The sequence below is a fragment of the Otolemur garnettii genome, unplaced genomic scaffold, assembly GCF_000181295.1.
Source record: "Otolemur garnettii isolate 467f Iridium unplaced genomic scaffold, OtoGar3 scaffold00273, whole genome shotgun sequence".
NCBI classification, from domain to species: domain Eukaryota; kingdom Metazoa; phylum Chordata; class Mammalia; order Primates; family Galagidae; genus Otolemur; species Otolemur garnettii.
In genome coordinates this window covers 95229-110625 of record NW_003852668.1, presented here as the reverse complement: position 1 = coordinate 110625, position 15397 = coordinate 95229, and the positions used below count along the sequence as shown (strand labels likewise).

The 15397-nt window shown below is 52.8% G+C and overlaps 1 protein-coding gene across 1 annotated transcript; it reads left to right on the top strand.

Moving 5' to 3' along the window:
• Positions 1–1180: 1180 nt before the first annotated feature.
• Positions 1181–15232, top strand: SH3BP4 (SH3 domain binding protein 4). The gene is made up of 3 exons (XM_003802999.2): positions 1181–1363; positions 5732–8091; positions 15029–15232. The coding sequence occupies exons 1-3, from the start codon at positions 1246–1248 to the stop codon at positions 15230–15232; spliced, it is 2682 nt and encodes an 893-aa protein (XP_003803047.1). The 5' UTR covers positions 1181–1245.
• The last annotated feature ends 165 nt before the right edge of the window (positions 15233–15397 follow it).

Genomic DNA, 15397 nt, shown 5'->3' with positions numbered 1-15397 from the left:
CTGTGCGCTGGGTCCCCAGGCTGGTGAATGCACATTGATGCCGTGGGTGAGCGCAGTGTGCTGGGTCCCCAGGCTGGTGAATGCACATTGATGCCGTGGGTGAGCGCAGTGTGCTGGGTCCCCAGGCGTGCTTGGCTTCCTCTGGCTGAGAAGGCGGGGCAGTAACAACACAGGGCATCTGTTTCCTGAATGCCATCCTCTGTAGGGGAAAGAACTGCAGATCTTTCTAGAGCTGCGAAGGCTCTAGCTCTCTCCCTCACCTCTGGCTCGGGTAATGGCTTTATTCCCCTAATGATAATAAAAAATTACAACGACGCATCTCCAGAAAGCACAGTTTGATGTTCCGTGGACGCCTCTGCCCACCTCGGAGGCCTTGATTTCAGCCCCCTGCCACCTTCTTGGTCTTGGTCACTCTTAAATGTTTATTTCCACTTCTTTCTCCTGACCTCCAGATTCTTCTAGGTGGGAAAGCTGTCCTGCAGGGCCTCAACTTAGCAAGGTAGCACTTGCTGTTGGGGTCCACTGGGTGAAATCAGCCTGCCGGACTTACCCCAAGAGTACTTTGTGGCCACTGTGTGTTGTATTTACAGTTGCCTATTTGGGGTCCTGGGAGGGTTCCAGGAGCAGACAGGCAGGTGCATCTCCTCCAGGCCACTGCAGTGGGGCATGGGAGCCATTGTGCCCAGTCACCACAATGACCACTTCCCCACTGGGACCAGCCCCTCTCTGGACAGATGGAGGTTGCGTTTTCCTTTCGTGTGCCCTGGTCTGAGAAGTGCGGGCCGTTCAGGCCGTCTTGTCTTCCCCTTTAATGGTGTGAATAGGCCGAGCAGGTGCAGGAGCCGATTTCACAAACCCCCTTGTGCCCCCAGGAGGAGCAGGTGCAGAGGGTGACTGGGAAACGCCGCCCTGGCTGTGTGTGCCCAGGGAGCTGATGAGGAGAGCACAAAGTGGGCACAGAGGCCAGGGGCGTGTCCACTCTGCTCTCCCTGGCCAGGAGAGAGGAAATGGGTCTGTCTGCACTGCAGCGGCCTGGAAGAGAAAGGATTCTCACTTCCCCTAAACTTGCTACTGAAGCCGTGTTTCACTTGCTCAAGGGAAATTCTGTTTTCCTCCCTCCTTTCAGGAAGAAGCGCGTTGCTGAGTCGATGCCGCCGTGCAGCCTGTTTGCTTGAGACAGAAGCTTCGGCATCTGGAGGGAGAAACATGAGGTCTTAGCAGCTTCACCAGGAGGCGACTTTCGAGATGGCGGCTCAGCGGATCCGAGCTGCCAACTCCAACGGCCTCCCGAGATGCAAGTCAGAGGGGACCCTGATCGACCTGAGCGGAGGGTTTTCTGAGACGAGCTTTAATGATGTCAAAGGTGAGCTTCTGAGGAATAGGCCTGCAGCTGGGGGGAGACTGGGATTTGATAATGTCCTCGGGCCCATGAACTTTCTTGCTTTTTAAAAGGCTCCCTCCCTGTTTGTTTTTCTGATAATTAAATTTCAGCTCCCTGCCCTCCATCGTGTTGTCGTTTTGGCCCTGGAACAGTAGTCACTTGTCTTGTTCTTTGGTGTGTTGGGAGGAGGTTTTGAATGTCTCCCTTAATAGGAAATTCCTTCTTAATACAGAAAATGTTTGTTTTCACTTGAGGTACAAAAACCTAGGGGAAGGAGGGGGCAGTGGGTAATGAAATGCTCAGAACCACGGAGAACACAGACAGGAGTCAGCATGCTTTCTCCGTGAAGGGTCTGATAGGACCGAGTGGATAATTTACGTTTGCAGGCCATGCCCTCTCTGTCACAGCTATCCAACCCTGGTCTCAGGGCGAGTGCAGCTCTAGAAATAGACAAATGGACGTGGCTGTGTTCCAGGACAACTTTATTTACAAAAACTGACAGTTGCATTTGGCCCAGGGGCTGTGGTTTGCCAACTCCGGGGCCAGCAGGCAGCCCCAGGGTTTAATAACCTTGCTGGCTCCCTGCTTCCAGCCGCCTCAAAGTTGGGCTGATGGGAAGACCTGACTTTTGGATGCCAAGGTGGAGACCCACACAGGGTTCTCTTCCCAGAAGTCTGCCATGGCAGGACACCCTCCTGCACGCTCCCCAGTGCCCCCTTCATCACAGCATCCATGGCATTGCTGTAAATGCTCTTTACGAGAAAAGACAACAGAAGGAACCAGGAGATTTTATTAGTAAGATAGTAGCAGGGTTATTGGGTTCCGTGGTTTCAGATTCCCATGATGTACTGTGCCTTCTTACTTTCTAACCCAGCTAATCAGAGTTCAAGCCAGGAGATGGGAGCATCAGTTGTGCAGTTTGGGCCTTAAGGCCAGAGGCAGAGAGCTGAATTTAAAAAAAATAATAATAATGATCTGGGAGGTGATTCTGGCTACTTATAAAAGAATACCTTAGTTAAGGGAGGAAGACCCAGGCAGCTTTAGTGTGAGTACAGGCTAGTGTCCTTGGGAAGAAGGGCATTTGGGAATGGCAGTTGGCAGGATTGGTCCACAGACCCTCTGGACTCGACTGCTGAACAGTCCAGGCAGCGCTACATCCCAGTGATAGACAGACTTCCAAGTGGGAGTTTATTCCAGCTGAAATATCTGCTGTGGGATCTTGTGCTCTGATAAATGTTTTGCTATAAGAACTGAGTCTGAGAGAGAGGGAGTTTATTGTTCTGGGCACTCAACTTCCTTAAGCCTGGGGAGTTTCTTTGAATTAAAATCGAGGTAGCTGTGGCTCTGGGCAGCACTTCTCAGAATTCATTAACATGGAATTCAAAAGGGATTTTTTTGGCAATTGAGGAGTGGACGCCCTTCCCTGGTGTCCTGGGTGCTTGGTGGCAGTTGGCAGATGGAAGGCCTCTTCTAGAAGGGAGTCCACACCTCCCTGGGGGTCCTGAAGGGAAAGTGGGCAGCTGCCCCTTGGAAGACCCTGACCCTTGAGTGAAACCTATTACTGCTTCTCTTCTAAGGAAAGGGCTTGGAATTTTAAGTAAAACATTTTTTGTCTTTAGTCTGGCTAAACAAAGAAAAAGTAAAAGCTTAAATGATCAGTTTGCATTCATAGATTTTAGGCTACATACAAAGCTTGCTTAATTGTTTTGGTTTTTAATTTTGAAAATATTACTGTAAGGAATTTATTCTGGGCAAGCATAATGATATATGTACCTTTTGAAGGGTTCTAACAAGATTTTAATGGCTGGCAAGCTTTAATTTTCATTTGATTTTACTTTTTATGTGACATTTCCAGTAGATGTGTCAAGGACACAAAACCGTTCCTGTCACTGAGGGTGAGGACAAGTTGGGAGAACCAGCCCTTGGCCCGTCCTCGCCATTGAACCCATTTTCTCTCATCGTTTTTGCTCCCTCCCATCCCATGCTAAGTGAGCTGTCTCTGTCCTGACATGATTTCATAGCATAAGGGCACAGCCAGGGGAGTTCAGACTTTGCTTTGGCCAACAGTGACGTGGTCCGGGAACATGGATGTGCCTTTGCATGAGGCACCAGGGATACAACAGCGAACAAAACAGGCTCCCTTGATGCTTATACCCTGATGGGGTGTAAGCTTAGTCCTCCCCACATCCCCACATCCCCACCATCCCCAAGTCAAAACAAATACAGGAAAAACATCTTTTCCTTCTGCTCTCTGATTCTTGGCTTGGGCTCCTGCAAAAAGGCAGATGAATGAGAGAAAAGCATGAAAACTTACTTAACATAACGTGCATACATTACAGAAATATTGCACGTATAGTCCATTGTAAGGAAACGAAGACCCAGAGAGACAGGTAAACCTGGGTGTTTTTATCCCAGGTCTGATGACGCATGGAGAGTTGTGGAGAAAGGTGATAGGACAGCACAAAGATGAGCCCAGTGTGGTTTAGTGAACAAGGGGAGCGGCAAGGGCTGAGCATTCAGGTCCCTGCGTCCATGAGGATGCTCTGTCCTCTGGGCATAGGGAGGGCGCCTCTCTCAGGAGGGTCTCAAGACCTGCTTGGGGGGTGGGCCAGAGAGTCCTCCCTGTCCCTGCTGTTTCTCAAATTCCTTCAACTTTAGATATTCATATTTGGGGGGTGACATGTTCTGAATACCCTCGGGTGGTGATCAGAGCTATGGAAAAGATAACATTAGGAGTGGGGTGGAGGTGTCTTTTCACATGACACATGGTGAGTCCTTAGCACCTCGGTAGCATCTCGTTTCATCCCCACTGAAGCCCATGGAAGAAAGACACTTGCTCTCTGTCATGAAGAATCTCAGCTCCAGAGACACAGGCTTCTAAGGGCTTCAGTGCAAGGCCAAGTCTTATGATCCCAAGGCCACGTTCTCTGCAACACTCCAGACAGACGCTGCAGTTGTACGGGAGGCTGCCAGACCCAGGCATGCTCCCTGCCAAGCACGTGTCTGTATCCTCATTCACGTACATGAACAGAAATTTCTTGCTTGATTTCCTAAGACTTTGCCAAGGAGATATAATTTAATTTTCATTATTTTTTTCCAAAGGGGAAGGAAATTGGCAGATGATTGTTACTTTGCACTTGATAGAATGGGATGACTGTTGACTTAATTACATATTGAGAAGATGTAGGTTTAGTTCAACTAAAAATACAGTCTTTTCTTCGCTCATTTGCATAGGCAATTTAAAAAAAAATGTACCCTTTCTTTCAATTGCTTGTTACAGGAAGCCTGAATAATATCAGCAAATTCTGTAAAAACAAAAAGCAATTGGGGAGGGTCTTAGGAAGAAGTGTTTTGGCTTATTTTCAGCAGAAAGAACTTTCTGCAACTTCTGAATATCCTTTCACTTATGTGGGAGGGAGAGAAAACCATTGGGTATTTAATCATATCCATTATTTTTCAAACACACACCAGCTATTAAGGTGATTCTTTTTTGCCATTTCAGTCGCTGTCCACCTTGGTAACATAACGTAGTTTAATGCCAAAACTGTAATTAACTTGATGTCACCTTTTAAAGTGTTGGAGTTTGTCAGACTGTTTAAACACTGGTTTGATAGTATCGTGAACCAGACATAACCCCTGATTTTCAAAGTAGGTGGACAGTCCGTTCTCATGTGGTGGTTTTGAGTGATCATTTAAGAGAAGTTGAAAAAGACTGATCTCAGAAATTATGTTTGATCTGAAACAGTTTAGTTGCTGTGAGCAGTAGGTTGAGGAACAGCGCCCAATTGTCCCAGGAATCTTCCCCCATGTCTGTCTTCTGTGTTAAAGGCAGAACTTGGGATTGGCTCTCACACATTATCGAAACATTTTTGAGACTGTTCATTTCCAGTTCCATGGTGAAAGCAGTGAGTCGCCTAACTCAAAACATCCCCATGTTCTGTGAGTCCGTCTCATGCAGCTTCTCTTTGTACCTAGTTGCAATTCTATTAAGTTAGATAAATAAAACCTGGGTTAGAATGAAGTGCTTAGAAGGTAGGGGTGTGGTACACATCGCATTGGACTGATCTGCCTTCCTGTGGATGAGTGGAGACTCTGATCTGTCGAGTTGGAAGGTGACCGTGTGGGAACGACGTCCCCTGGAAGGTGACCGTGTGGGAACGACATCCCCTGAGCAGGACACTGGCCCTGCGAATCACTCGGAACCTCTCGGGGTTGTCTTGTCGACGTGTTGTATCCGTGCTGGTTGTCAGCCAGGTCTGTCTCTCACACCACCTTTCTCCCTACTTTGTGAGCTGTCCCCTGGCCCCCCGCTGGCCCTCCCCTTACTGTCTGTCTCTTTGTTTTATGCAGTGCCTTCTCCCAGTGCCTTGCTAGGAGACAGCCCCATACCTTTTGGAAACGCGAAGGAGGTGATTGCCATCAAGGACTATTGCCCAACCAACTTCACCACCCTGAAGTTCTCCAAGGGGGACCACCTGTACGTGTTGGACACGTCGGGCGGCGAGTGGTGGTACGCCCACAACACCACTGAGATGGGGTACATCCCTTCCTCCCACGTGCAGCCCTTAAACTACCGGAACTCAACACTGAGTGACAGCGGGGTCATCGACAACCTGCCAGATAGCCCGGACGAGGTCGCCACGGAGTTAGAGCTGCTCGGGGAGTGGCCGGATGACAAGCAAGTGCTGGGGAGAACTCACAGTAACAACCCTTTCTGGAACGGGGTCCAGACGAACCCATTTCTGAACGGGAGCGTGCCTGTGACACCCAGCTTGGGTGAGCTGAACCCCAAAAGCACTGTGGATTTGCTGCTCTTTGATACCGGCACGTCCTCGTTTACGGAATCCAGCTCGGCCACCACAAACAGCACGGGCAACATTTTTGATGAGCTTCCAGTCCCAAATGGACTCCTGGCAGAACAGCCGGCCAAGCGGGACAACCCCTTCTTCAGGAGCAAGCGCTCCTACAGCCTGTCGGAGCTCTCCGTCCTCCAAGCCAAGGCTGACACCCCTATATCCTCAAGTTTTTTTACAGGGCTGAAATCACCTGCTCCTGAGCAGTTTCAGAGCCGGGAGGATTTCCGAACCGCTTGGCTGACCCACCGCAAGCTGGCCCGGTCATGTCATGACTTGGACTTGCTTGGCCAAAGCCCTGGCTGGGGGCAGACCCAGGCTGTAGAGACGAACATTGTGTGCAAGCTGGACAGTTCCGGGGGCGCCGTGCAGCTCCCCGACACCAGCATCAGCATCCACGTGCCGGAGGGTCACGTGCCCCCTGGGGAGACGCAGCAGATCTCCATGAAAGCTCTGCTGGACCCCCCACTGGAGCTCAGTAGTGACAAATCCAGCAGCATCAGCCCTGTATTAGAGGTCAAACTCAGCAACCTGGAAGTAAAAACCTTCCTCATCTTGGAGATGAAGGTTTCTGCTGAGGTGAAAAATGACCTTTTTAGTAGAAGCACAGTGGGCATCCAGTGCCTGAGGAGTGACTCGAAGGAAGGGCCATACGTCTCCATCCCACTCGCCTACAGCTGTGGGGACACAATCCAGGTCCAGCTGGACAACCTGGAGCCCTGCATGTACCTGGCCGTCGTTGCCCACGGCCCGAACATCCTCTACCCTTCCACCGTCTGGGACTTCATCCATAAAAAAGTCACAGTGGGTCTGTACGGCCCCAAACACATCCACCCGTCCTTCAAGACAGTGGTGACCATTTTCGGTCATGACTGTGCCCCAAAGACCCTCCTGGTCAGCGAAGTCACCCGTCAGGCCCCCAGCCCCGCCCCCGTGGCCTTGCAGCTGTGGGGTAAGCACCAGTTCATCTTGTCCAGGCCCCAGGACCTCAAAGTCTGTATGTTCTCCAACATGACCAATTACGAAGTGAAGGCCGGCGAGCAGGCCAAAGTCGTGCGGGGCTTCCAGATGAAGCTGGGCAAGGTCAGCCGCCTCATCTTCCCCATCACCTCCCACAGCCCCAGCGAGCTCTCCGACTTCACACTGCGGGTGCAGGTGAAAGATGACCAGGAGGCCATCCTGACCCAGTTCTGTGTCCAGACTCCCCAGCCGCCCCCCAAAAGTGCCATCAAGCCATCTGGGCAAAGGAGGTTTCTCAAGAAGAACGAAGTCGGGAAAATCATTCTGTCCCCCTTCGCCGCCACCACCAGGTACCCGACCTTCCAGGACCGCCCAGTGTCCAGCCTCAAATTCGGGAAGCTGCTGAAGACCGTGGTGCGGCAGAACAAGAACCACTACCTGCTGGAGTACAAGAAGGGCGACGGCATCGCGCTGCTCAGCGAGGAGCGCATCCGGCTCAAGGGGCAGCTGTGGACCAAGGAGTGGTACATCGGCTACTACCAGGGCAGGGTGGGCCTCGTGCACGCCAAGAACGTGCTGGTGGTGGGGAAGGCCCGGCCCAGCCTGCTCTCGGGGCCTGAGCTGAGCACCGCCGTGCTGCTGGAGCAGATCCTCAGGCCCTGCAAGTTCCTCACCTACATCTACGCCTCCGTGAGGACCCTGCTCATGGAGAACATCAGCAGCTGGCGTGCCTTCGCCGACGCCCTGGGCTACGCACACTTGCCGCTCACCTTCTTCTGCCGGGCAGAGCTGGACAGCGAGCCAGAGCGGGTGGCGTCCGTTCTGGAGAAGCTGAAGGAGGACTGTAATGACGCCGGGAACAAGGAGCGGAAGTCGTTCCAGAAGGAGCTCGTGATGGTGAGTGCTTGGCGGCTGCTGGGCCGGCGAGCATGGGGCTCCGGGCGTGGGGCAGGGTCTGAGGCTGATGTTCAGCTGCCTGGTGTACACAGGCAGGTGTGAAGTGTGCGAGATGGGCATCCACAGGGGTTCCCGCAGGCCCCGGGCCACTCAGACACTGAGTTGGGGGCAGCATTCCCCTGTATCTTCTCTCTGTGTCTGGGGGCTCCTCAGCAATCTCAGAGTGGACCCGGTTGGGGTGCGGGGGGTGGGGGGTGCGCAGGGGCAGAGCAGACCTGTGTCTCTTGGGAGCAGATCTCAGGTTCATCAGATTCCCAGAGGGGTCTGTGACTTAAAAGCTTTAAAAGTTTTCAGGCCCTTTTCTTGCTTGAAGCTTCCAACCCCTGTGTGTAGTTCCTCCTCCTCTGCCCCCTTGGTACTGGGCCGAGAAAGAGGAATCGTAAGAAATAAAAAGGGGGAAGTACATGTTACACTCGGGGGTTCACCCTGTCTTCTGAAGCCCCAGCTGTGTCTGTGGTAGACGTCTTGCATCAGCGTCCTCCATCAACATCTTCCTGTGATGGAGTAGAGTCTGGCTGTCCTCCCGGAGGGCCCATCGCCACTTTAGATTCCCGTGGGGAAATCCTTGCAAACACTTCCTGTTCCATTGGCCCCATCCAGGCTCTCTCACCTCCCGGCTTCTGACTCTCGGTGCCCCTGCCTTTCTGCCAGCTCTCCTCCCCTTCCCCCACCCAGTGTCTGCACTTCCGTGAGCCAGGTATATCTGGGAGGGCCTGGGGGTGCTCATGGCGACACAGGTGTGTGGCTAAAAGTCTAACCCTGTGCACACCCATCTCTCGATTACCTGAGTTGAGCTAAGGAGACGAGGAGGGGTGACCAAGACACGGCCACAGTACAGAATGGGGCGTGAGGAAGACCCTCTGGCAGCCTCCCACGGTAATGTGCAGCGCTAGACATGGGTAGGGGGATGGGCTGGTAAGCGGTTGTTAGAGGGGGAGGTCGGTAGAGAGAAAGTGGATGTGGCAGCCCCAGGTGGGGTACACCCTTAGGGTTAATGCACAGACCGCCCTCAGCCACCACCCACGTGTGGTACAAAGCACATCTAGCCCACTTGTGAGATAACTTCCAGAAGCTGCACCAGATCCTATGACTGGTCTCTCCCTGGGTGGACCCAGCACAGTGGAGGGAAGATGGACCACTGTCTCAAGAGCCTGCAGGCTGGCGTTGCCCTTGACCGTGGAGCTACGTGTACTCCCAGAGCCTGGCAACAACCTAAACAGCCTCACCAGCTGTGGAAAAATAACAAACTCTTTTTATCTAAGTTGGCAGACCTGGGGAGAGGGTGTTCTGGGTGGCTTCCTTGGGTCCTCTCCCGTGAGGGACGGATGGGCCTGTGGGCCCTGGAGGAGGAAGTGGGACTCGCCCTTGGCCAGGACAGCTCCCGGAGGTGAGGTCAGCTTTTGTGGTAAGAAAGGGAAACTGGTTTCGCAGTTCTCTCTGCCCCCCGCCCTCAGCACCTTTCTCCGTCATCATCTTGGCAGAGCTTCTAGAAACCAGAGCCAGATTCATCCCAGCCCCTGTGAGGAGTCTCTGCAAACCAAGTGTTTTATTTCTACTGAACCGTCGAGTTCCCCACAGCCACTGCCACTGCTCTACCTGCCCCTCCTTGGCGAGTCACAGCCAGGCCACGCCCCATGTCCCCCCTTCCTGTTTGTGGGTGTGCTTTCCGTTTAGTTGTTAGGACTCTTGGCTTGGAAACCAAGGGTTTAAATGGACGAGAGAAGGTAAAGGTTTGGGACAGTTTGCAGGGAAATAAGCAGGAAAGGAGCCAAATTACAACTGAGCTGCTCAGGTCCCCCTCCCCGCCCACAAGGCCCTGTCAGATCCACCCATCCCGCCTCGCCCCAGGCCCCACCCCCTCCTTCTCTGCCTCACATCCCCCGCACCTGCTGGGGCTTTTGTGGGTCTGGTCCTCTGCCCAGACCTCTCCTCAGTCTACCAGGCTGGCTGCTCACCATCTTAAGTACAGGGGGCCTTTCCTGCAACCCTGTGCACCCCCCCCATGCACCTTGCCGTCCCTGTCATTGTCTTCACAGAGGTTTCTTGAGTCACTGTGAGTCCTGTTTATTACTTATTTGTCTTTATTACCCTAATTGGACATTGTCCCATGAGAGGAAGGACCCTGGCACTTAGGGAAGGGAACACCCAGACGTTCAATGAATGAGTATCTGATGGAGGAGTGAATGAATGAATATCTGACAGAAAAGTGAATGAATGAATGAATGAGTGAATGAATGAGTATCTGATGGAGGAGTGAATGAATGAATAGCTGATGGAATCAAATGAATGAATGAGTGAATATCCAGCTGGAGAGTGAATGAATGAATATCTGATGGAAGGGAATGAATGAATATCTGACAGAAAAGTGAATGAATGAGTGAATATCTGACAGGAGTGAATGAATGAGTATCTGATGGAGGAATGAATGAATAAACATCCGATGGAGCCAAATGAATGAATGAGTGAATATCCAGCTGGAGAGTGAATGAATGAATATCTGACGGGAGGGAATGAATGAGTGAATATCTGACAGGAGTGAATGAATGAGTGACTATCTGACAGAAAAGTGAATGAATGAATGAGTGAATAGCTGACAGGAGTGAATGAGTGAATATCTGACAGGAGTGAATGAATGAGTATCTGATGGAGGAATGAATGAACAAACATCCGATGGAGCCAAATGAATGAATGAGTGAATATGTGACAAAGGAAGAGTGAAGGGTGAGTGTAGGCCCCTCCCCAGCTGGGAACCTGCGGAACGCATTCCCATGTGGTCATGCCATGCTCCCGTTCTCTGGTTTCCTTCCCTCTATTCCTTGTCCCTGCTTTCAGGGCCACAACTGTCCATGGTGGCACAGGACACCCCCAGGCACTACTGAAAGTCGGGCACAGCTACACTGACCCAGGAAAGGCCTCTGTGCTGAGGGAGCCCACGGCTGAGAGACTCTGGGACTCACACCTCATATTTAAGAGCTCTTGAAGTCATATTCTGGTGTTGGAGGCAGGACAGGCTGATTGTATAGGAGACCAGGACAGAGTGGTCAGCATCTCTGCAGGGCCTCTAGATGAGCTTCTAGAGATCAGGCCTCCACCTGCAGAAGGTGGGAGCCAACCTCCTCGGGATAGACCCGAGAAGGGCCTTCTGGGTGTGGGGGGCTGGAGGACATGCAGGAGCCCCTCCATGGGGAAGGCTGCCAGGTCAGAGGCCACACCAGGGGCAGGGGGCAGGGGCACTGTGGGTGATTAGGGAAGATGCGCTGGGTACAGTGGAATGAAGCCTCCTGGGCCGGGTAAGGCCTGCTTTTACCCTGGGCGCATTAGGAGGGTCTGCAGGCTCTAGGGGAGTGATGGGGGGCCTGTGGGTCCCTCCCAGGCCAGGCGGCATGTGACCTGGGGGTGTCTGCCCCGCTGTCTCTCGGTGTTCAGTGTCTTTTACACACAGCACCGGGGTCTCAGGAGGGGCTGGTCTTCATCTCATCCCTCATTCCTGGATTCTCCTATTGCTCAGGGAATACGTGTAGCTTTGTTTTGGCACCCACCGTATTTCTTCAAACAGAAGTCGGCAAACAATGGCTGTGTGCCCCCTGTTTGTATGTGAATTGTCCGTGGCTCCCTTCAGGTCAGATTGGCTAAGATCTTGTGGCCGCCAAAGCCAGGAATATTTGCTATCAGTCCCTTTATAGCTAACGTTCGGTCATCCTGACTTATGTCATGGTCATCGACAGTCAGCATTGTCGTCATCCTGCGGGGTGTGGTCTGGGGTCCCTGTGTGCTCAGAAACTAAAGGGGAAGCCACTCGAGAGCATTCTCAGAACTGGATCCCCGTGCTGTGAAATTTTTCTCTTACTAAGGCTTGAGTTGGCACCCCAAATTTGCCCTTTAAAAAAATGCATAAATGTATCCCGTGTTGATGATGCGGACAGCTCTATAATAAACCAAACCGGCCCTGGGTTCAGCACAGTAGAGCTGGGCGCATGGACGAACGGTGCCTTCCATCCCTGTCGGAAATGCCCACCTCCTCATTGGTTGAGCTCTGTGGAAAGGGAACCTGGGCTTTCCCTGGGTAGGGTCTGGGCACATCCTTCCCCAGCTAGGGCCAGTCAGGGGCGGAGGGCAGCTTGCCTTTCTCAGGACCTGTGTATACTGTGCCCGGTGTCTCCGAGGTCAGAGCGGCTTTGACTGCTCATGCCAGGAATGACTCAGATCAGAAGCAGGTGACTTTGACGTGTTCTCTTACCTGGAAAATGAGGCTGTTCTGGAGCCAGGCAGCAGAGCGCACCGCTACATGCTAGACCTGTCTCTGACCTTCCCAGGATGAGGCTCCCACGGCACCAAAAAACTTAGAATCTGGCCTCCAGGTTCATCACACTTCCTCCCTGTACATGTGAATACATGCATATGCTCTGTGTAATTCTGAAACACAAATCTAGTAAGCATTTAATTTTTTAAACATAATTTCTTTTGAATTTGTTCAAATTGAAATTGAAACAGACCATTTTCTGGATTATATACGTAGTGGACCTGAAATCTAATCCAGACCAGTGTTTTATTTGGTTCAGGTCCTGATGCCACATGGTACCCACAGAGCTGGAAAGGCCACTGGCCAAGGGCCAGGAAGTCGGTGTCTGCCCACTGCAGTCACTTCCAGCCATGAGACCCTGGACAGGCCACGGTGTGGTGGTGTCTCTTGCTTATCTGTAAAACCACAGGGTGGGGAGGAGCGTAGGGCAGGTGGCCTAAGGAGCTCTGGCTCTGATGTCACTTGCTGTGGAATTAGAACCCACACATCCTTCCTCTCGGCTTCATCTGTACAGTGGGCTGACTCGGCACCTGCTTCCTGGGGGCTTCTCAGGAGTAGCCAAGCTCAGTGCCTGGCTGGCAACAAGTTCTGGGGTTCATGGTGGCTTATTAAAAAACAGGAAAGGACCACGTGGTCTTCGCACCGCCTCTGGCCAACCACATTGATAGCCAGTGGCCCACCTCTCTGATCCGTAGGCCTCAGATTGACCCATCCACACTCATGGGTTATTATTATTTTTTTTAATCTAGAACGATTTGAGAAGCTGGGTGTCTAACAGGATTTTTACTCACCCAGTTCACCAAAAAATTTACCATTCCTCTGTATCATTAGGCTCCCCCCAAGCACACAGTGTGCATTAGACACTCGGCTCCAACTAGCTGTGCGTACTGCAGCCGGCACACTGGCTCGGGACTGACTGGCCGCCCTCACTCCCAGCATGGTTGGCCCCAGAGCACTCGCGCCAGCCGGCCATGTGGTGGAGGGGGTGGGGTGGAGTTATTAATATATTTTTTTTCAAAGCACACTCTCATTGGATTTCTACAATGACAGCCTTTGGCGCTCAAGCAGAGCACAGAGAGAAGGGCACCAGGCCTGGTGACTTTTCTGTCTTAGCGTCCCTGTGGTCTGATCCCACCAGAAACCGTATCTAGGCGTGCCTGGGAGCCCAGCTCTCCCAGGAAGCCTCATCTTTCCCCATGGCTGGATGGCTTTTAGGGTGAGGATGGGGCTGCTCCTGTTGGACCCGCTCAGAGCCCTGCACTAACCAACTTTGGCCTCCTCTGTCATTAGGATCAGCCAGAGCCTTCTGCGGACACCCTCTGTAGACACCGGGCCTGGTCTCAGCCTGGGCATCAGGCTGCAGCTGTGGGGCTGGCCTGCCGAGCTTTGTTCTTTCAAGCTAGGAATGTTAGTTTGGCCCCGGCCTGGGGTTGCACAGGTGTGACCCGTGCTTTAGGAACTGCACTGGCCAAGCAGAGCGCCCTCCCGATGCCTCCTTTCCAGGCGAGGGGCGTTCCTTTGCCCAAGTCCCTCTGTAGTTACAGTCTTTGTCCTAACGCACACTAGGAAATGCTTGCAGCATTGATGAGGCCGTGTTGGTTGTGGAAAATGTTTCCTGCTGTTTCAATCCCAGGAAGAATTTTCTGCTCCCTGCCTTTCTTGGCAGTGCACTCTCCACTTCTGCTGTGTGGGCCACTTTGTCCTCTTCATCCTTCTCCCTACATAGAGTTCGCCAGTCTGAGGCTCTTCTAGCTCCTGACTGGTGTCACCAGCACGTCACACTCAGCAGGTGTGGTCTGTCTGCTGACAGTCCTCTCTCTCCCCGCCTCCCTCTCTCCATCCTCCTCCCACTCTCTTTCTCCCCCCACTCTCCCCAGTGAGAGTGGGAGCAGGATGAACAACTATAATCTATATTCACTAGTTTCCCAGAGCTACCAAGATAAATGACCGCACCTGGGGGTCACAGACAGCCATACACTGCCACAGTTCAGGAGGCCGCCCATCCATAATCAAAGAGGGGTCACAGACAGGCATTCACTCTCACAGTTCAGGAGGCCGCCCATCCAGAATCAAAGAGGGGTCACAGACAAGCATTCACTCTCACAGTTCAGGAGGCTGCCCATCCAGAATCAGAGTCTTCAGGGTGGGTTTCCTCCAGGGGCTCCAGGTGTCTGTTGCAGGCCTCTCCCCAGCCGCTGGTGGCTGCCTCACTTGGCGTCTGCCTCTGTCTTCACCTGCCTCCTTCCCCATGTCTGTCTCTGTCCTTTTCTCATAAAGATACCACTCGTTGGTGACCCCCGACTCCACTAGGACCTCATCTTAACTAATTGTACCTGCAAAGGTCTTAGACCTCCCAAGCAAGGTCACATTTCAAGGTTCCACAGGATGGGTGTGGGTTTTAGCAGAGCACTGCCCGTCACCTCCCTCCTGTGAGTCCCAGCTCTACTGGACATCCAGGACAGGCCCGAGACCTTTGGAGCCCATCACCCTCTTGGCACCAACTCTGCACTGGGGTCCCCATGAGCTGGAGCCCTGCCCTGCTCTGCCCTGCCCTGCCTCACTGTGCCTCCTTTGCAGGCCTTGCTGAAGATGGACTGCCAGGGCCTGGTGGTCAGGCTCATCCAGGACTTTGTGCTCCTGACCACAGCTGTGGAGGTAGCGCAACGCTGGCGGGAGCTGGCCGAGAAGCTGGCCAAGGTCTCCAAGCAGCAGATGGACGCCTATGAGTCTCCCCACAGGGACAGGAACGGGGTCGTGGACAGTGAGGTGAGTGGTAGCTGAGCTCCATGGTCACTCTGCCCCTCTCTCGATCTGCGCAGCTCTGTGATGAAAGGTCTACTACACGGTGTTCCCATGAGGACGAGATGTGTTGGAGCATGTGAGCCTACCCAGCACGCGGTGCACCCTGCGTCCTCCTCAGAGTATTGTCCAGGGCCCCACTTCCCC

Excerpts from the sequence above, each read along its gene's own strand:
- SH3BP4 (XM_003802999.2), top strand. The coding sequence starts at position 1,246 with ATGGCGGCTCAGCGGATCCGAGCTGCCAACTCCAACGGCCTCCCGAGA. Across the intron at positions 1,364-5,731 it reads GAGCTTTAATGATGTCAAAG|TGCCTTCTCCCAGTGCCTTG; the intron begins GTGAGCTTCTGA and ends TGTTTTATGCAG. Across the intron at positions 8,092-15,028 it reads TCCAGAAGGAGCTCGTGATG|GCCTTGCTGAAGATGGACTG; the intron begins GTGAGTGCTTGG and ends CCTCCTTTGCAG.